General features: G+C 45.7%; 1 protein-coding gene across 4 annotated transcripts in view; it reads right to left on the minus strand.

Moving 5' to 3' along the window:
- Positions 1-1,757: 1,757 nt before the first annotated feature.
- GRB2 (growth factor receptor bound protein 2) overlaps positions 1,758-20,878 on the minus strand; it is a 67,288-nt gene continuing 48,167 nt past the window's right edge. For 2 of the 4 annotated variants that reach the window (XM_081575244.1, XM_081575243.1), the window contains exons 3-6: positions 13,477-13,574; positions 7,374-7,496; positions 4,514-4,682; positions 1,758-3,779 (exon numbers count right to left, since the gene is read on the minus strand). In XM_081575244.1, the coding sequence (XP_081431370.1) occupies positions 3,594-3,779; positions 4,514-4,682; positions 7,374-7,496; positions 13,477-13,574 (576 nt within the window). In that variant the 3' untranslated portion in view covers positions 1,758-3,593. The remainder of the gene's footprint in view (positions 3,780-4,513; positions 4,683-7,373; positions 7,497-13,476; positions 13,575-20,878) is intronic. The other 2 variants (XM_081575246.1, XM_081575245.1) reach the window with 1 other exon arrangement.

Genomic DNA, 20,878 nt, shown 5'->3' on the forward strand with positions numbered 1-20,878 from the left:
CCCTAAAATTGATTGCATCATCTGTGAATACTACTAAACACTGTTGAATGGCCTACTTTATTAAACGGTTCCCCCACCCCGCCCCGGTTTTAATTTTTGGCCACATCCTACACCATGTGGGCTATCAGTTCCCCCACTGGGACCAAACTCCCAGTCCCTGCACTGGAAGCCCCCGAATGGTCTACTTTAAGTGGGTGACTTGTGGGACTTCCCCAGCAGTCCAGTGGTTAGGACTCCAAGCTTCCAGGTCAGGGGGCATAGGTTGGATCCCTGGTCTGGGAACTAAGACCCCACAATCTGCATGGCATGACCAAATAAACAGGTGACTTCCACATAGTGAACTGAATCTCAGGAAAGCTATTCTTGGAAAAACAAAAATCCCCAAACCCCAACATTCCAGAGCTGCCCACTTCCAGCTCCTTCTAGTGGAGCCCTGCTTTATCAGGCCCCACCTGGGCACTTGGTTGGAGGGAGGGGTCTGTAACTCCCCTGCCAGCCCTAGTCTAAGAAGCCCCCAAAGGAACACACATTCTGTCAGTAAGCAAGCTCTCCATGCTATTCTGTGAAAAACAGGGCTTAGATCGAACTTGGAGAATTTGCATGTCAATTCAGGTTCGCTGGTTCACATGTTTGGAAAAGCAAGCTGTCCTGACTTGAAGGTCAGCTACTCAGAGGGACGGGGGTCGAGGAAAGGCAGACATGGTGCCCACCCCCTTGCTCCTTCCAACCCGCCCGCCTTGAGCTGCAGCCTGGCTCGGAGCGCCCAGCAGGTGCTGCCACCTCCACCCCGTCCACAATCATGTCTAAATCGAGCTTCTGTTACAGACCCCCCGGTCACTGGGTAAGAAGAGTGTCAGGAGGGCGGCTCAGAAGAGAACAGGGTGGAGGCCACTCATCCAGCAGAGCTGTCCCACGGCGGAGTCTCCCCAGAGGCGCTCCCCGCTCAGGAATGACAGACCCAGGGTCGGAGGAGGGGACACAGCCACCAAGAAACTTGTGACTGGACTAGTGGAGAAGCAATCACTTTCCTATTAATTCTGAGTCTATTCTGAAGCCATGAGTCAAAAGGGGGCAAAAGAACCTGACGGAGCCTCCACGTTTTCACTGCAATGGCCCCGTTTTGGATCAGCTTTGGAGGAGCCAGCCTGGGTGGACCGAGCCCCTCGGCCCCCAGCAGGCCAGCCTCAAGCAAGACGGCGTGCTGGGCTCCAAGGACACGAGTGGAAACTCCTCAGCTTCGGTGTTCTGTTTTCTCTCTAAACAAGTCCTACCTCACCTCCTGTTACGAGTACTGCGGGTGGTGACAGGCACAGGGTCACCCTCAAGAGGCCCACTGCCCCGAGACTGCTTCGGTGACTCAGGACACCGAGACTCTTTCCACATGGCTCCTTCTGTCCGTCTGTCCTTTACGTAGGTGGGGGAGGGGAGGAGAACCAGGCCAGCCACACTTGGTCCTAAGTACTAGGTCTGAACCGGTTTTCAAAGTGTGGCCCGTGCCTTCTGTCAGAAACATCAGGTGTGCCTGTGGGTGCCCTCAATGGCGGAGCTGAGGGTGGGGCGTGCGACTCAACACTAGGAACCTGTTCCCAGGGATTCTGAGCAACATGACGTGGGCATCGCTCCTCCAGGGGCCCACGAGATCCACATGGTTCCCCAGAGTGAGGCGAGTTGGAAATAAGAGCACAAGCACCCCCCAGTCCCTGACAGTCTCTAGGTTTTTTTACTTTAAGGCAAAGGAGTAAAAAAAAGAAAAAATATAGAGTGAAGAATTCATTGTATGTTTATTATTCACAGTTAATCACTACCTACCAAATGCTATCCGCAGAGTTAAAGGATTAAGTACATAGGTCTTTTTAAACACTGATTTTCTTTTAAATATATACACACAAAACTTAGTTCTGCAAGGCTGCATGATATACACCAATTCCAAAATAAAACAATCAAATGGTCCAGGTGCAGAATGCCAGAGATTCCTTGTATTATTAGGAGAGAAGCGAGTGGAGAGTGGCAGATGCTCTGTCCAGGAGGGCAGCGCCTCCTGGGCCCCAGGCGCTCCGGGCCGAGTCTGGTCCATGGCCAGAGTCCAGCGGAGATGCTGACTGACCACTTCAGAAGCTGAAGGCCGCCATCAACTCCCAGTGGCTCTGTCTCCGTTGTGGGAAGGGGGCGGGCGGGGAGAGGATGCTCTTGGGCACGTCACCACGAGGGACAGGAAGCCGGCAGGAGGCGGACGGACAGAGCTCTGCCACGGACTCGGCTTTCCTAGTTCCAACCTTCCTTCCACCTGCCCCTGAGTCACAGAGACACTTCCTTTCTGGGGGGCCAGGTGGAGCAGCCATGAACACAGCCCGCTGTGAATGCATAAACGAAAAACCACCCAGCTGCTTCCCGTACGCGGCCTGAAGCTCACCTGGGCAGGTCAGGCAGAGGACACAACAGGTGAGAGCCATGAACAGATACCCCCAGCTTTCAGAGCAAGAAAAATGAAGCGAAAACTCTCGTTTTCTCCCCCAGTGTAGAACATGGTAGAACCTGATACAGTTTAAACTCCTTGGACTTTCCTGCATTTGAAACTGGTTGGCTCCAGAGACTGGTTACTGTGGGTGTCTGGGACTAAGGAGGGAACAGATAACACCCGAGACTGCAAGGTCAAGGACCCAGCCCCCCCAACCTCAGCCAGATGCAGTCAGACGTGGGGAGGGCGGTAACCTGGTTCCACAGCGCCCCAGCTCCCTTAACCTCCAGGGGCTACAAATGTTAAAGCTGAACCTTAAAGACTCTGGTTGCCCAAAGGGAGGACGCCCACATCCCCGTCTTGCTTGTCTCCTCTTCTCTACCCTGTCCTCCCCTCCCCGGGGGGAAAATATTTACACAGAGTAGGAGACAAATTGGCTGACTGTCTTTAACTTATTTTTAAAACAAAACAAACAAGAAAAAAAACACCACTCAGAAGCAACCCTCGAAATAAGGCAGAAGGCACTATGAAAAACAGCATGCTCAGGAACACCACTTGAAAAGGAAATGGATATAGAAAAGACACAGGTTTGGGGCCTGGCTCGCAGGAAGCCCTGGGAGGCACCAACCCCTCTTGTCACCCCCCACTCCACGCCCTCCCTCCTCTAGCAGAGGGCAGGGGCTGCCTGCTCCTGTGAGTGTATATAAAACGCAGAACACAGGAGCGGCTGTTCTGTCTTCCCGACTAAAACAGACATTTTGCATAGAGAAAATATCAGCCCACGTGGTTTCTTTTCTTTTATTATTGGCATCAGCTAGGACTATATGTGGCAGTAAACGTCATGCACTGATGGACAGAAGAGGAAAAAGGATGAAAAAAGGACAGAGGAAGAAGAACAGGAGCAGCAGTGAAAATTTGTAATAAAAACTCTTTTCTTAATTTATAGGTAAGTTTTGGCATTGTTATATCCAACTCCCCCTCCCACCCCCCAGAGTTCCAACCAAAGTGAGCTGGTCACCAGGTGACCCAGCCAGGTGTTCTGAGCTCCCTCACAGGCTGCTGACAGAGGCAGCTCGTGGGTTTCATTCTTTTGTGTGTGTTTAAAATTTTTCGCTTTCTTTAAATAATCTCTTGACTCTTAGACGTTCCGGTTCACGGGGGTGACATAATTGCGTGGGAACATGCCGGTCTGCCCATGGCAAGCCCCTTTCCACCAGTTGGGGTCTGAGTTATCCATGACGTGGATGAAGTCTCCCCGACGGAATCCCAGCTCTCCATCCTCTTGGGGGTCAAAGTCAAAGAGGGCTTGGACGTATGTCGGCTGCTGCAGTAGAGGGCGGGGAGAAAACACACATTGCACCCTTGACCGTGCCAGTCCCCTGGAAGTGGACCAGTGACAGGGAAACGAACGTGGGCCAGCCTTTTCACATCTTCTGAAATAACCACTCACTTCTCCTCCCCCTCTACAAATTCTTATGGAGTTTACTCTAGGGGGCTGTCGTGTAATCTTTCATCAATGATGGAAACCACCGCAGGGTCCCCACTGTGGTGGCCAGCTTCGCCCCAGCATCTAGCAGCAGGTACTGCTTTGGGAAAGAACTGCAGAAACAGCCCCTGGAGCTTTGTTTACAATCCCAATTGAGGAAATGTATCAGTTCCCATCACTGTGTCACTTAGGAAAAGTCCAAAGGCTAAAGCTTGTATATAACAGGCTGGTGCTAACCAGTACATGAGGTGTAAGATTTTAGCCATGAGTGTGGACCCCACCCCCTTACAGGTGTGACTTTCCTCAGAGTCTACTTCCAGGCAAAGTGTGTGTGAGGGTGTATTCAAGACCCTCATCCTAGAGACATAGGGTAACTTTTGCAGCACACTGATTCACAGAAGCAGCCTCTGGGAAATGCAAAACTGTTTCAAATCCAAATCTTTAACATGAATTAATAATGAGCATAGAAGGCCCTGAAGTAACCCTTTAAAAAAAAAAACAACCCACCTGCTTGCCTAAGGAGCTATTCCTAATTGCTTAAGGATGATCCCAACCTCTCTTTCGAGGCTTACCTGTGGCACCTGCTCTATGTCCCGGAGAAATATCTGCTGGTTTCTGGAGACGGATGTAGATCTGTGATAATCTACCAGCTCATTCAAAGAGTTGAACTTGACCACCCAGAGGAAATACTTTCCAGCCCCATCTCGGAGCACCTTGAAGTGCTGTACATCATTTCCAAACCTGGGGAGGGGCAGAGGATACACGTGAGACTGGGCCGGAGGGCTCTGTCCTGGCTGCCCAGGGGCCACCTGCCCATCAAGCAGGATCCCTGGAGAACTTGTGTCTTGGCCACACCCTCCCAGGCTGAGGAGACCAGAACTGCAGCACAACTTGACTCCCTGGCAGGTGGAGAGTGCCCTGAGACCCTCCATCAGGATGATGACTGCCAGTGACAGCAGGAAGAACCCTCGCAGGACAGGAAGCCCTATTAACCTAATTCTGAAGACATTTGTTAAAAAAAACAAAAAGCCCCAACCTACAGAATGCTTCTACGTGCCGTGGACTGTGCCAATGAAAAAAAAAAGAACTGAAATTCTGTGTGACATCTGAAGACTACAAAAGGTAGGATAGGAAATAAGGTGAGAAAAGGAGGGAATGGACACACTTCCAACAATTTTCCTGTAACTGGGAAGAAGTTAAAAGTTGTGTTTTCTCATCAGGGATTTTAGTTCTACACATGCGGAAAAGGTCTCAAAAGAAAAGGACATGTAGGGACAATAAATAAAGGCCCAGGCACCTCCCCACCCGCGAAAGGCTTCTCTATCCCCTGGAGAAATGACAAACGCTCTCTTTGCAACGGCCCAGAGAGCCAGCATGATCTGGCTGAGTGGGAGTGGCCCGCCGCCATCATGCTCTCTGCTTCTGCTCTCAGGCTCAAGCCAGGCCCCACCCGTCCTGCTCTCTGCTGAGTCCTCCAGGTCCCCACTGGCAGCCGAAGACGCTCTATGAAGATCTGTTAAATGAACAAATGGGAGCCTCATCCTCCCAACATCGGTGTTAAAGCAAAAACACTTCGTAAAACCAACCCAGCAGGTGGCAGCACTGGGCCTGAAGGCAGTCACTGAGCACAGGTGCCAAGAGCTTAGAAACGGCACTGCTAGTTCATGAGAAAAAAGGCGGATAAGCAAGACAGCTTTACTGAGGAAGGATGTATTTAAGTGGCGCTTCTGGGCTCAGGGAAGCCCTCTACTGCTGTGCATAGCATGTGGCTTCTGAAAGGGGTACAGGGTCCCTGACGGGGTGAGCTGTTAATGACAGGAGTCTTTTCACCACAGACGCACAACACCTTGAAAACTTGAGGCTGTGGATTCTTGAACCTCCTTGGCTCGGGTGCTTGTGTTGTTAAGAGATGGTTATGACACCCGTTTCAAATTTTATTTCCAAAGCAAGGAATACGTGAGCTCTTTAAAGGTTTTATTTGATAAAATGGGGAGCTTTCTGGCGGCCACCTGGCGAGCATGGGCAGGGACCACAGTCATCAGACAACCAAACGTGAGCTGCCAGGGGCTTCTGGGCACCGTTCAAGGATTAACTGCCTGTATCCCTCATCTTCCACGGTTGGGTTTATACTTGGGTCTCTGTAAGACGTAAGGAAGAGGAGGATACGCAAGTTAATGAGAAGCATAAAAACTCTTCCACCTCAAGGTGCTCCTCGCCCACCAGAGCCTTATTTGCATGTGTTTAATCAGGCACATCAGAAAGCCACTGTTCTGTGCATGTGGGAGTAAGGGGTACACGGGAAACCTCTGTACCTTCCACTCAATTTTGCAGCGAACATAAATTCTGCTCTAAAAAAGTAAAGCCTATTAAGAAGAAAAAAGAAAAGCCTTTGCTAGAAGAGGAAAACTGATAATTAGATGGCTTGATTTTTTTCATGATGGGACTAAAACCAAACTACACTGGAAATGTAGCTGAGAACACTGAAAACGTTACCTGAAACCGCCTCCCACATCTTCACAGAGAAAAGGAACACAAACAATTTCGATTTAAACCTATAGTGAAAAACCCCCACACTTTAACCGCACATTTGGTCCTAAAATGAAGCAAGATATTGAGCTGATTTCTGAAACTGAAAAATCTTGATATTATTTGTAAATGGCAAATAAACTGTTTTACAGTTTAAATGTATATTAAAGTGATCTGAGTTTTAATCTAATCAGCCCTTCCTCATATAAATGATTAAGTTGATCAGTAAGATTCCTGGGATGGGAGTGGGGGTAGGAGGAGGTTTCCTGCAATATGAACTAGAAATGGACAGATTCAAAACATGTATGGAAAGGACAACTGGAGTCAAAATCCTTATGTCATGGGTGGGGAGTGATGAGCTGAGAATTCTCAAAGTTCCCGTTTATATTCTCCATGACCCCCACAGTCGTATGACTCCCTGCCTTCCCCCGCTGCATACCAGCTCCCTTCCACATTTAAATTTACCCCTGGGAAAAGCAAAAAGCCCCCAAATTCCTGTGGTCACCTTTTGCTGATGCTGGCAGGCTTCAGCTGGACACCTGGTAAAGGTGTAAGAGGCAGCTGACCTGGTGACCAGCTGCTGTCAGAGCCAGGTGCGTGGTGAGCACTGCGGGGTGGTGGGGACTGGGGGGAACTGACAAGTGTTTCCGCTCTGACGCTCAGCTGCTCAGCGACTGAAGAGTCTCCACACGGGAATCTAAACCCAATGCTGCGAGAGACAACTTTTAAGAGGAGCCAGAAATGAGGATTTTAATATATAGTTTTCTGATTTATAACAGACTGTTTAGACAAAACCTCTCCTAGGTTGCCACCTTTGGTGTGTGGAGCCAGACACCTGGCCCCTGGCTTCACAATGTCCATCAGCTGGAGACAGGATTCCAGGCAGTCAGAGCAGGAAATACGTACTTGACAGAGAGGGAGAAATCCCCAGGAGCACTCTCGCTCTCTCGGATAAGAAAGGCCCCGTCATGCCGCTGTTTGCTGAGCATTTCTTCTGCCTTGGCTCTGGGGATTTTGCCAAAAAACCACCTAAGGAAGGAAGGCAAGCCAGTCAACATCTGCTTCCCCACAAAGAAACGGGATGTCCAGCCTCCTAAACGTAACAGCACACTCCTCTCCGGGGGAAGGGCCTCCGTCTCAGCCCTCCTGTCAGCACACGCCCGTCCCGGCCTGCGAGGGGTACCTTCTCCCTTCAGCCTTCCTCCCTTCCTTCCCCACTCTCCAGAAAGTGACTCATAAGACATGACTGTGGGCCACTCTTTCTACAGAGGAAGACACTTAAAAATGGGCCTCCTGAGCCAAAGCCCAGTGGGCCCCTGTGTGACTCATCAGCAAGGCACCAGGGGAAAGCCCAGATCTATCGATCTGAGCACAGGATGAACCACTTAAGGTGAGACAGGCCTTCCTGCAGCCACTTGATAAGGCAGCAGCCTCTACAGTGGGATGAAGAGAAGGCGGGGCAGGAAAGCTGGGCCACTTCTAACTGCACCAAGGGGAGAGGCTTGGGCTGGGAAGGAGCAGCCCCTGCTGACAGCTGTGGCTGATGCTCCTCTCAAGGCTTCTGCCGTCACGGTTCAGAGGTTGGTTTTCAGGAGCCACCAGGAATGCTATGGTCTACCCAGTGCAGAGCCAACTAATTGCATTTGGAGCAAGTTACCGAGTCTCCTCTCCCAGTGCTGATTCACTGGGGTCATAAGAAAAAGTGGGTGAAGTCATGGAAAAGGGCAGGAGCGGCTGGGGCAGGCCAGGAGGAAGAGGAGAAGAAATCTCTGAAACAGCTTCAGGTCACAGGCACCTCACTTCTCACAGGAAAGCCACACAGGACAGATGACTGTGAAAACAAAGTTCTCTCTGCAGAGCTGTCTTTACTGTCGTTATTTAAAAAAAGCAATTGACACCACTTGTAGCTGATATAAAGACCTACAGGCTTCATCTGACTAAGATGCATTAAATGTGCAAAAGAGAATAACAAAGGTACCAAAGAGGCCTTTAAAGTTATAAATCTAACATACATCTATCTTACTTATAAGTGACTGCATTGCAAGATGTCTCTGAAATAACTGTCATTATTGTTCAGTCGCTAAGTCGTGTCTGACTCTCTGCAACCTCATGGACTGCAGCATGCCGGGCTTCCCTGTCTGCCACTGTCTCCCGGAGTCTGCTCAAGTTCATGTCCATTGAGTTGGTGATGCTATCTAACCATCTCATCCTCTGCCGTCCTCTTCTCCTTTTGCCTTCAATCTGAAATAATGCACTCTGCTAAAATTCAAAGAGAAAGATGGGGGCTGCTGGGAAGGGTGCATTCAGAAGCTGCCACTAGTGATTTTAAACAGGCCTGAAATCTGCAGCCCTGTGTCTTCCTCATTGGAGGCAACGTACTGCCAAGCTCCTGGGGAGCTGGTACCACCCATCTTCCTGTGCCTACAAAGAACTCGAGGGTGAGTCCTCCAGTGCCTGGCAGGAAGGTCACCCCAGAGAATCAGGCAGTAACACAGCAGAATGGCGGCCAGCCGGGGAAGGACAGCTCCCAGGGCTGCGACCTCGTAGGTGCGTCTGTTTCGGTCTGTGCTCTCGGTGGACAGCGCACACGCCCTCGGCAGTCCTTGGGCTGCGGGGTAGGTGGAGTGAAGCTCCTCAACAGTCACACTCTTTCCTCATAGACTGCCAGCCGTCTTCCCACCAGGCAGGCATTTTCCTTTCTGTCTTCCTTTTTTTAAGGTATAAGTAATGGATCTAAATTAAAATAGCTTAGATGTGCGTGAAATAAAAATAAAAAGCAAGACTTTTCTCCCAAACTCCCCAGAGGCAGTGACTGTTGGCAGGTAGGTGTGTGTGTTTTTAGACCTTCCCCTTATGCTGCATGGCGATACAGAGGCAGTATTTCTTTGCTCCTAGCTTAAAATTGACTAATTTTTATTTTCAACTTAAAAAAATAATGCTGTAGTGATGCAAAGTACTGATTGGAATTTTTACAAAGTAAACACAACCTTATTATAAGCACCCAGACTGAAAGATAGAAAATTAGCTGGAGAGTTTGGTGTCTGCTCCTATTTTCACTAAACACCCTGCAACCCCCACCAAGAGAAAGGATGTCTCACAATAGAAGGGATATGATGCTACGTGAGGAGCGGCTGTCACTCTGAGTTAAAATTTAATACCATGTACACTTCCTTAGCATTTCACATTGTTTATAACTAACTTCTTTCAATGGTGATATCTGGGCTTTCCAGGTGGCTCAGTGGTAAAGAATCCACCTGCCAATGCAGAACACACACACACAGGAGACTTGGGTTCAATCACTGGATCAGGAAGATCCCCTGGAGGAAGAAACGGCAACCCACTCCGGTATTCTTGCCTGAAAAATTCCATGGACTGAGGAGCCTGGAGGGCTACAGTCCATGGGTCGCAAAGAGTCAGACATGACTGAACATGCACGCAACGAATGGTGATATTTATGTGGAACTATATGGCTACGGTCAAACTTTTTAAAAATATGGGTTTTATGCTACAACACCATGGGAAGAAGCAGCTTATTTCCAATTCAAGTCTATATTATATCCCACAGGCGCTCATCCACACACATTTAATGTGAAGAGCATATATTTGGATTTACCCCAGTATATACAACTCATGCTGCAACACTAATGCCAACAATCATTTCGCAGTCTGTGTTTAATTTGTCAGCTCAAACGCTGTATTAGATCATACTCCATTTTAAGTTCCCTCTTCCTCCCTAACAAAAACTTTAAAAAGGGGGAGAGAGGGGAGGGTGCTCCATGCCCTCCCACAGCTCTGAAGCCAACTCTGACCCCGTGCTGCTGACATCCAGTCACAGAACAGCTCTGCATCTTTGAAACAGGCCTAAGAAGCCAACCACACCCCCTGGTTCAGGGTCGTGGTCTTTTCTGTACTATGGTTTCCTTTTTCAGAGCTCGGATGGATGAGCATTGCCTGCCTTCTAGTCAGAGTCTGGGAAGGAAGCACCACGGGGCCTGGACTCGAAGCTTCCTGATCAATTATTACTCCAAAGTTCCCTATAGTGGGGAGACAGGAGCAGGCACGAGAGTGGTTTTTCAACCATCAGGCCAGTAACCGCAGCTATCCAAGGAAGATGGCCTTTTCCTATGTTTTCAACAGTCAGATCTGAAATGCCGAAGTCACCTGAAACAATCTGAAGAAAAACAAGGATTTAGAGCCGCAGACAGTTTACTTAATATAAAAATTACAGCCTGATGTTCTGCTGAATTCCCCTTCAGCCTGGAAATATGAAAATGAAAGAGAACTTAAGCTGATTTTGTTATCACTGGATCTACTGCTGAAGTCAGCAAACTATGTATGACCCTTGGCCTAAATCTGAATGGGTTTGGTATGACTTTAAATCTAAGACTATTTAAAAAAATTAAAGGGTTATTTTATAAAATTCAAACAAAGACAAATATGTGACATGATAGAGACTGCACATGGCCCATAAGGCTTAAAATATTTATTATCTGGCCCTTTACAGAAAAGCTTGAGCAAATCCTGGATCTCTTGAGGAAGGATTGTAGGAACAGATGTGCACATTTTTGGCTTGTATAGACCAAGAGGTAGGAAGCCCTGTGTGACTCCCAGTGACCACTCCCCAAGTGCTTTTCCAGAGGGGTGTATTCTGTGATGCAGTCCACGAAAAGCCCACACAGTCCCCAAAGCAACTATGGAACCTAAGTGGCCACAAGAATGCAGAAGTGTGCTCGGTGCATGTCCCAGGAATCTGTAGTGATCTGCCTGTCTTTTGGAGTATCTTGGATAGCACTACTTGCACCAACATTTTAGTAACCCAGGCATGGCTACATGTTAAAACCCGCCAATCTAATGTTACAGGGACCTCAAATGAGGGACGTTATCAGTCCACTGACAAGGGGCCAGGAATCTCTTCCATGGAACGCCTCATTTAGTATTTTGGCTTTTATTGTCATGAACAAATTGGTCCCAGCCTTTCTGCAAGCATTTGGGTCTGAGTATCAATTCAAAACTACTTACTGAGCTACTATGTGCAGAAGCAAGGCATGAGTTGCAAGGGAGTATAAAAGCAGAAGACAAAAATTCCTCAAGAAATCTAGTATCTTTTTAGGGGAGGTGGGGAGAGATCAAACTCATAGTTACAAAGATATAAGACAGTCCAAGTTCCAAACAAAAACTAGAAAAATGTCCTTTACAAGTTAAACTGGTTTTCTCCTTGTAAATCATTCCCTGAAACATTTAGTGAGCCATTAGAAGGCGCTCGGTTCTTTTTGAAGTATAAGAAGTTTCCTTGAAGAACACCCCAAAGATGCTTCATTACAGACAGTTCTGTATATATACAGAATAGATATTAATAGGTTTCTTCCCATTACCAAACTGAAGGGTAACCCAACCCTCACTCTCCAGGTGGTGGCTTCCTGGACGTGATCTCTCAAATAACTTCCTATTAATTGTGCAGACATTTTATTATACCATAATTTAACTACAGAACCTAACTTCTCAGTACCAAGGTCAGTCTCTGCATTTAATGAGAACTGTGTAAGAATTTAGTGACCAAAACTTGAACCTGACAGATGGTTTAGGGGGAAGCTCCTGAGTCATTTGTTTTGTTTTATGGAAGGCAAAGCATCATCTTAGAGTAGATTCAGTTCATAAGGGAGCATTTAACTCCCATTCACTTGCTGGTGAAAGGGGTACATCTATGGGGAGAAACTCACACTGCTCTATAGTTTTCTACACTGTTAGTCTTTTATAATGAGAACTATATTCATACATCAGGAGCTTGGGATGTACACACACTACTGTATGTAAGACAGATAACCAACGAGGACCTACAGTATAACTCAGGGAACTCTGCTCAATATTCTGTGATAACCTTTATGAAAAATGAATCTAAAAACTAACACAATATTGTAAATTGACTACACTCCAATAAACTAAGATATTTAAAAAGATGAGAACTATATTCATAAATTAGTGGTTTTAAAATTGAAATACTGGAAGCTTCTCAATTGCAGGATAGAGAGGAATGAGCTGTACCACGGTCAAGGCCCTTTTGCGCTCTACGGCACCTGGGTAAGATGATGTGAGATCTGTGTAAGACAAGCAGAAGCTAAGATCTTTGCTGCAGTATCTGGAGGAAGAGAAGCGACAGGGACACATCACAACAGTGACAACAGGGGAGAGGGACAAACGGGCTGCTACTCGAGGCGGGGCAATCATCTAAAAGTCTTCTTTACCATTCTGTTGTTAAAACAAGTAGGTAAGATCTACCGTTTCTCTATGTCTCAGTGGCATTCTAATCTGAGCACTGAAAGCCTCAGTTCTCCCTGACATACAAGAAAACTACTGTGTCTGAGGTAGGAGCAGAGTCGATACAAGAGCGGGGAAGAGAAGGGTGGGAGGGAAGTGGCCTGTAAGGGCTCCCAGGACCCCACTTTGGCACATAGCAACATAAAAGGTTCTAGAATTAAAAACAATTTTTTTCCCCACTGTTCCCAGCAGCCTGTTGTTTTCTCTGAAGTGGGAACACTCAGATGGAGGCTAGGGCAGTGATTATAGTATACACTGACCAAGAACCAATGACAGGCCCAGTACTGTGCCCTGGTGGTATCAAGATTATTAAGACACGGTCCCATATGAAAATCAAACATATCAATACAAAACCATGTGACAAGTACCTTTCCTAAAACTCAAAAAGCACAGAATCTGGCATTTTTTTGCAAAATGCAAAACACATCTGGCACCAAGGGTTTCACAGAAGAATAATCACGGACCTAACTTTTATCATTTGCAGACCACTGACAATTACCATCGAAAGACAGAACACTACTGACTGCTGCGCTCTCGTTACGTGCTCTTACGAGCATGGAAAACCAACGTGCTTTGTTAATTCCCTTGGAAAAGAGAATAAAAAGTATGACATCCATCCTGATGATCTCAATTTTAAAAACAGTTAGAAACAGGCAGGCGTGTCTGACCCTGGATGGTCAAGCAGAGCCCAACTTACGGATGTGGTTTCATTTCTATGTAGTTCTTGGGGATGAAGCCGTCTTTCCCATTGAGCTCTGCCTTGTACCAGTTCTGATCACATTCTTCATTCAAAACCTGAAAAGAATTCAAACAAGGAGAGAAAACAGTCATTTCCTTTTCACTCTTAGGTGAGAAGCTATGGGGATGATTATGGTGCCTTTTGCATTTGTTTGTAAAAGGTGTTCTTTTGGAGTATGATCACACAGACGCCAAACTTGTGATTTCCAACAAGCCGAGTTATGGCAACTTGAAGAGTTGTCGTCTCTGGAAATGAGATGTTCAGACTCCTAAAAATCTAGCATTAAAGCCTCAGCAGAAAAGGAAACGGAGGGAAAAATAAAACGTGAGTTTCTGTGAGGAAATTCTGGAGAAGAGCAAACACTGACCAGAGAATGAAGGACAGGGAAGGAGTAACTGCACAGGTGGGTGGCAACAGAGAGGGCTGTCCAGGGACCTCACAGCCACGAGACCCCACCCGGGGCTCTCCCCATACTGCCTCTGGTGACCCAAGTATGGGTCAGCCACACTGCCACCTGCAGGCTCTGCTGTGTGCCCTTGTAAGGGAAAAACGTATTTTAATGAAGAAACACAGCAAGTCCTACTTCCCTTATCCTCAAGGGCAGACTTAGAGAATGCTCGAAGCACACCAACCAGCCTAATTAGGGGAAAGACCCAGAGACCATAGAACTAAGCATTCTACAAAGTGAAAAGAGACGTAGAAATGTGATGTAATCCAAGGTTATGAGCTAGCAAAGACCACATATATTTTCAGAACTCGAAGGTGCTCTCCAATACTGACTTATATGGACAGGTCAGGCCAAGATACTGTCATCTGCAGAGTATTAAAAGAAGCAGAATAGAGCTAGGCACAGTATAAAATCCACCCTCTGAACCCAGATTTCTAACAAAAGGCAAAGGGTATAAGGCATTTTTATTTTTTTTTTTTTTTTATTTTTTTTTTAAGGCATTTTTAAAAAGCTATTAACTTAAAAAGAGAAACTGAAATGTGAGCCCAACTCCAAAACGGCAAACACAGGAAAATGCTGATGGGTTGACTGGTACAGTGGTAGTTAATCTATCCTATGGAGCAAAATTCTAAAAGGAAGCTGGTCAAATTCTTTTAAAAAATTATTTATTCATGATGCTGAACAATGCTGGGCTCACTGCCAATTTACAACCTGGAATGCTTGATGTACATGTAGTATTAACGTTTCAAAGTGAGATATAACTTTGGAAAGGATAGATGAGACTGATACAGACACCAACAAATAGTGAAGCTGCACTAAAGATGCCTCCCAGTGAATTCACTCCTGAAAGGAGGCTGCACCTGAGGAGTCTTACAAAGCTGGTGCCTACTGGTGATGCTGGCTAACTTGAAGTCCTCAGTCAGTCACTGAGCTGAAGTACGCACAAGACAAGGCAGCAAATCTTGCAAGAGCTAATACAGGTGATAGAGAGCTGAAAAAAAAAAAAAAAAAAAACAAAAACCCAGCTACTGGTAAATCCCATCAGACTCAGATGAAAACCTTTTTCTTTTCATTATTTTCCCTTAAATTTTTTTCAAAAACTGTACTGTGAACAGAGAAGTTATTCTGTTGCTAGGCAAGTATAAAGTGCATGCACGCCCGCACACCAAGGACGGCTGGAGAGAGAGAGGGGCTTCTGAGGCGCTCCCTGCCACAATGACATCAGTGTCTGGCCTTGAGCACCACGGCTAATCCACCCAGATCACAGAAGATTCCAGAGCACGAGAGCAGAGGAGCTTCAGGCCAGGATTCTCGTGTCTACCAAAAAGAAGGGCCAGAAGAAAAACGTGGTCTAGTAATTATCTTATAAAGCATTATGGCCCATTTGGACCTACAGAGGTAAAAAGGGCAGTTTTAATTTGTGACTAATAACTCTGCAGCAAACGTGCTACACGCCAAGCTTTTGGAACTGTACATTCTTCTTGTCACCTAAGACAGAGGAAAACCTCCCCCTAAAAAAATGCCCACAACCCCAACAACAAAAGAAACTTCAGGGCAACCCCCAGATTTGGCACCACTTTTAGAACTATGGTTTTCTGCAGAACAAAATTAATACCTGTTGTTTAGTATGCTCTTCTCCCAAGAAGGTAGAGAAATATGGAACTAATACGTTGAGATCATCATCATTACTTTGGATGCGTGGCTTGTGGAATCTCAGTTCCCTAACTAGGGATGAGCCTGGCAGTGAAGGCTCAGGATCCCAACCACTGGACCACCAGGGAACTTCCCACCACTTAGATTATTTTTAATGTAATGTTTGAATATGGGAGGCTAAAATTTTAGTTCTCTGAACATTCTAGTATCCAGATTATCACTTTGTCAGAAAGCCATGGTACTGCTATGGTGAGCCTCTAAATCTCCACAGTCAGTAAATTAAGCAAAGACTGGTTCTGCAGGAGACAGAGAACAGGAGAAAGGGCTCTGCTAAGCCAGGGTCACCAAGAGTGACGACCAAGGCTTTCCACCCAGCAGGTACATCAGCTTTCACACTCAAACCATGAAAGCCCAGGATGGCATAATTTAAGAGCTGAAAATTAAGTTTAAATGCTTGAAACAGTGAAGGGCATAAACTGACATAAGTGAGCCTAAAGCAGAGCCAAGGGCGCCAGGATCAGATGCGTCTGTGCCCACAGAGACCATGCTGACTGTGCTGTGGCTTTAGATGAAGCTCCCACCCTCCAGTGATCTGCTCAAGTCCAGGAAGAGTTCTGAGAAGGCGGAGACTGCTCCTATTGCCACTTCCCCGAACACAGGCAACCCACCCTTCACTCATTCATGACCTCTTAACAAAAGAGATGACTGAGTTCAACCACCACCTTTTCATTCTGGTTTGAAAATTCCAAGGAATGTTTTTAGTTGTTACCCCACAGCTGCATGTTCTATGCCAACCCCCATATTCCCTCGAGTGATGACTTTGTAGCCATCAAAACACTTTGGTTTAACGGAAGCAGACTGATCAAGAGATGAGATTATGAGAGGAGGAAGAGACAAGTTTTAGTGAAGCTTTCATTTGTTCTTCCGGTTGCAAAAAGACTCAAAGTAAGATTACAGGAAGAAAACTAAAAGATAAGGAATGGTCTGAGGTTTGCAAAGGAGAATTAAAACTACTGCAGTCTGTTCCATGGAAGGGACACATTGGCTGCTAAAGTTAAATTTCTCAACCTGCAAGCTGATAAACCTGGGTATATTCAGCCTGTGAAAATTCACTGAACCGTGCACTTATATGATATATAATTTTTCTATATGTATATCGTAATTCAACTGAAAGAAATATTTCAGTCAAGAGAACAGTAATATTCTAGTCCAATTTACTTGTAAGCAACACACACCAGGGCCTTGTTCACCCGAAAACACACAGGGGAGCAGAAAAGAACACAGCAAGGCTTCAGAAACCCCCGCCACAATCGCCTGACACCACTAACCTGTGAAAAAATTTAATTCCTGGAAATAAGAACTTTCTGCACAAATGATAACTCAGAGGATTCCACATGTTACACTTCTGTATATACATATTTTTTATTGGAGTATAATTGCTTTACAGTGTTGTTAGTTCTGCTGTACAAAGTGAATCAGCTATATGTATACATATATCCCCTCCCTCTTGAACCTCCCTCCCACCCCTTATACATTATACAATTTTGATAACATGATTCACTGTTGCCCCGACCCCACCCTCAATCTGAGACTATTCTAAAGGCAATGCAAATTTCCATTTATACTGCCAACTTAAAGCTTTCCAAATAGTTTTAAAAAAGAAGAACGAAAAAAATGCCAGAGGTCAAAGATTCAGGTCTCAGACCCCTTAGGATACACCTAATGTGACAGGACTTGACAGGCTCACATGGGTTCATATTCCAACTTGACCAACAAGGAGTTGTGTGGCCTTGGCCAAAAGACCATTTTCAAGATTTTGGTTACCCATCTATAAAGTGGTGATAATGCCTACCGCTGAGAGGGTTAAATGAGAAAATTAATAAGCAGTGGTGGCTCAGTGGTAAAGAATCTGCGTGCAATGCAGGAGACCTGGATTCAATCTCTAGGCTGGAAAAATCCCCTGGAGGGGGCATGGCAACCCACTCTAGTGTTCTTGCCTGGAGAATTCCATGGACAGAGGAGTCTGGTGGGTTACAGTCCATAGGGTTGCACAGAGTCGGACACAACTGAAGCAACTAAGCAGGAGCAGCAACAGCGATCAGTACAGAGCCACCGTCCAGCTGTTGTCATGGACACATTTACTTCATGATAGTTACTGTGCCTTACGTATTAGCAGTATTAGATCTAAAAAGACATGGCAATGCTGGGGAACTGAGTTTTATTTGAATTAGGTATCTCTGATGTAACGCTGTCCATGGGCACCAACAGCACACACATTAACACAGAACTGGGATTTTTGTTTCATTGTGAAAACACAGAGGATGAGACTTCTGTGCTGACTGCATTTTAAATGCAGAGTTTGAGCATTCCAGTAGGTAATTCCCTTCCCTGCTCCTTTCATACCATTCCTGAGTGACAAGAACGGCACTGCATTTTCTATACAAATTACAGAAAAAAAGTGTCTTTTAGGGAAATGGTAGATAAAGTTTGTTTACAGACCGCTGTATTTTGAAATATGGGGGAGGGGGGGTATTTTCTTGCCTGAACATATCCAGTCATTTGTAAATAAACAAAATAAGGAAACCATGATTTAAAAAAGACAAAAAAGCCGTACAGTTCTACAACAGTACCCACCAAAGCTTTCAACATTCATTCTAACAGCTTGCAAAGGGTTCAACACTTCCTCAGGGAAAAATTATTCAAAGTTTTGTATCGGTTTGTGAAGCAATGTATAAGAGAGAGCATTTGTACAGAAAAGAAACGATTTCATATTTAAGCTCTTTCACCATATAAAAATAAAAATACCAGTACAGCTGGTCCCCGCTTTATAGAAATTCTACATAAGGCAGTGAGGTTTCCCAGCTCTTTAAAGATCAACCAATTCCACTCAGGCAACACTGAAATACTGCCCTGACTTGAAGACAAATGTAAAGAGCTATGGTGATCCTACCACATAAATTCAAACACACACACACACACACACACACACAGACTTTTTTAAAGATTATAACCCTAAGAACAACTGTACAGGGCCCTGGCTAGGGCAACAGTACTGGGACAGCCATTTAAAATCAGTTCTCTTCAGCCTGTTACATATTTTATTAGAAACTATTAGGATGCTCCTTAGCTTCTCCGACTCCCTTAGTACGGATGACTGTGTCGGCCTCAAACTGCCACTGACTCATTCTGAACACTTTAGGTAAGTGCTTTACGATCACCAGCTCCATCTGGTACGGCTTTTGCTCAACATGAAAAACATCTTGGCTGTGCCGCTCGCTCTAGTGTGCGCCAAATCATGCAGAGCACCCACACTGCAGACGGGCTCCTCTGAATTTTGATGATGAGATGATCAACTTAAACGTAGTTTAATGATTAAGGTTCCTGGCCCCACGGAAACCGAAGTTGCTTATGCAAGCACACAGAGCAAGTCCTCAAATTCATGGCAGGTCAGTCTCCATGATGAAAGACGACAACTCTGTAAAGACACAGCAGGTTCCTTTTGACCCCGTCAAGACAGCTGAATGGGCCCCTGAAGACCAGAAAGTTGAGAAGAAATGTATATGTGAAATTTTAAAACTCTCTCAATTTTGGCAGATTTATAAAAATGAGTGTAAACACCAAATTACGCTGTTTTATTAAAAGAAAATCTATTCATTTAAAAAAGTATTTATGTAATGATATAACATTAAGGGAGTTATTTTTGGTTTATGGTGATGAACTCTTTCAACAGAAGTATAATATCTGTGCCACGAAATGTGTTTTTTGTTCCTTTTGAAATGGATATTTCCAGAAGATTCATTTCTTTGGGGATCAAGAAGCCCTAAATTCTTAATTTTTTACATTACTTTCCTGTTAAGAAAGGATTCTATTTACCAAACTAAAGAAATCCAAAGGGCATTTGTTGATCAACTTTACTTTCTGACCACCAGCGACACCGGCATGCTAGGTTTTGCCCAGAAAACCCCCAAACCTTCCACTGGTAAAAGTCACTCAAGGCTTGTATAATCCCACTTGAATACAACCAGTTACGCAGTGCCTTTTCTCCTGTTGCCCAAGAGAGATCTCGCTACCCTCCCTAAGCAGCTGCTATTAACGGGGATCAGTTCAAAAGAGAAATACTGGTGGATCAAGAGGCCTAGCCTCCCAAAGGTCCAGGTGTTATAGTTTAAGGCTGACCAGGTGTGACCTCAATCTATATTTGGTGCTCTGAATCACTTCAAACACCACTTGTTTTCCTGTTAAGAAGTCTTGAGGAGCCTCCTATGGGTCCAAGTTATTCTCAGTTTGGCATTCCACTTTTCATAATTTAGCCACCAACTACTTTCTGTCCTTCTCACCCACTTCTCTAAACACAGTCCTCCAGGTCCACCATCTCACGGCTTCCCTCTTCCTCACCTACTCACATCTCACCCACCGCTGTTAGTACTGTGCAGCCGAATGCTCTGTCCTCTCCTAAGCTGCAAGCACCCTAAGAGCCTGGCTCCACACCACTCTCGTCGGCATGCTCCACAATCCTCAGAATGGCATCTAGCATATTCTGAGGAACTGATTTGTATGTGGGGGGTTTGTTCTAAGTAATGCACATAGGATCAGAGCTAGCTGGGCCTGGGGACAAGAGAAAGGGCACCATACGTTACATGTTACCATGAAATGCCTTGGTGAAAATATCTCTCAAGTAGACCCTCAAAGGAAGACTGATTGTCATGAATCTGTTCCCTCCAAGGGAAGAGAGGCAAAATAAAGGAAGTCAGAATTAGGCAATCTGTCTTCCTGTAACTTAAGCACCATGTGGAGTACCTCAAAAGGGAGTACCCCAAATCCTTCCCATAATACTACGCTTCTAACTTTCTCCAAGCTAAAAAAGCAGAAGGGAGGGGTGGGTAGGCAGGGAAGGGAAATTTCAATATGACTGATGAAAAGGGTATGTCCTGGGTGGACTAGGGAGGGAAGGTCTCTACATGTGTCCCAACTGACAGCTCTCAGCATGGGCACTTCCTGGACCAGTAAGATGCCTGGTTCAGCATGCATGTCTGGCTAGTGACTTACTTTTGCAGGCTGTTAATTTTATAGCTACAACTCCTCCAGCAAAAGGCTTACAAAGGACCGTAATGAAGATCTTCACCTTTTTCCTTCTTCTGAATGGCAGTCAAGATGATGCAGAAAGAAAAATGCCCACATGCTCCTTCTCTCTCTCACATACCCATGATCGTTAAGAGTTCAGGATCAGTCCCCCTTTTTAAATGAAAGATTTCCTTTATA

Source organism: Giraffa tippelskirchi, chromosome 3 (assembly GCF_054371585.1).
Source record: "Giraffa tippelskirchi isolate mGirTip1 chromosome 3, T2T-mGirTip1v1.2.pri, whole genome shotgun sequence".
NCBI classification, from domain to species: Eukaryota; Metazoa; Chordata; class Mammalia; order Artiodactyla; family Giraffidae; genus Giraffa; species Giraffa tippelskirchi.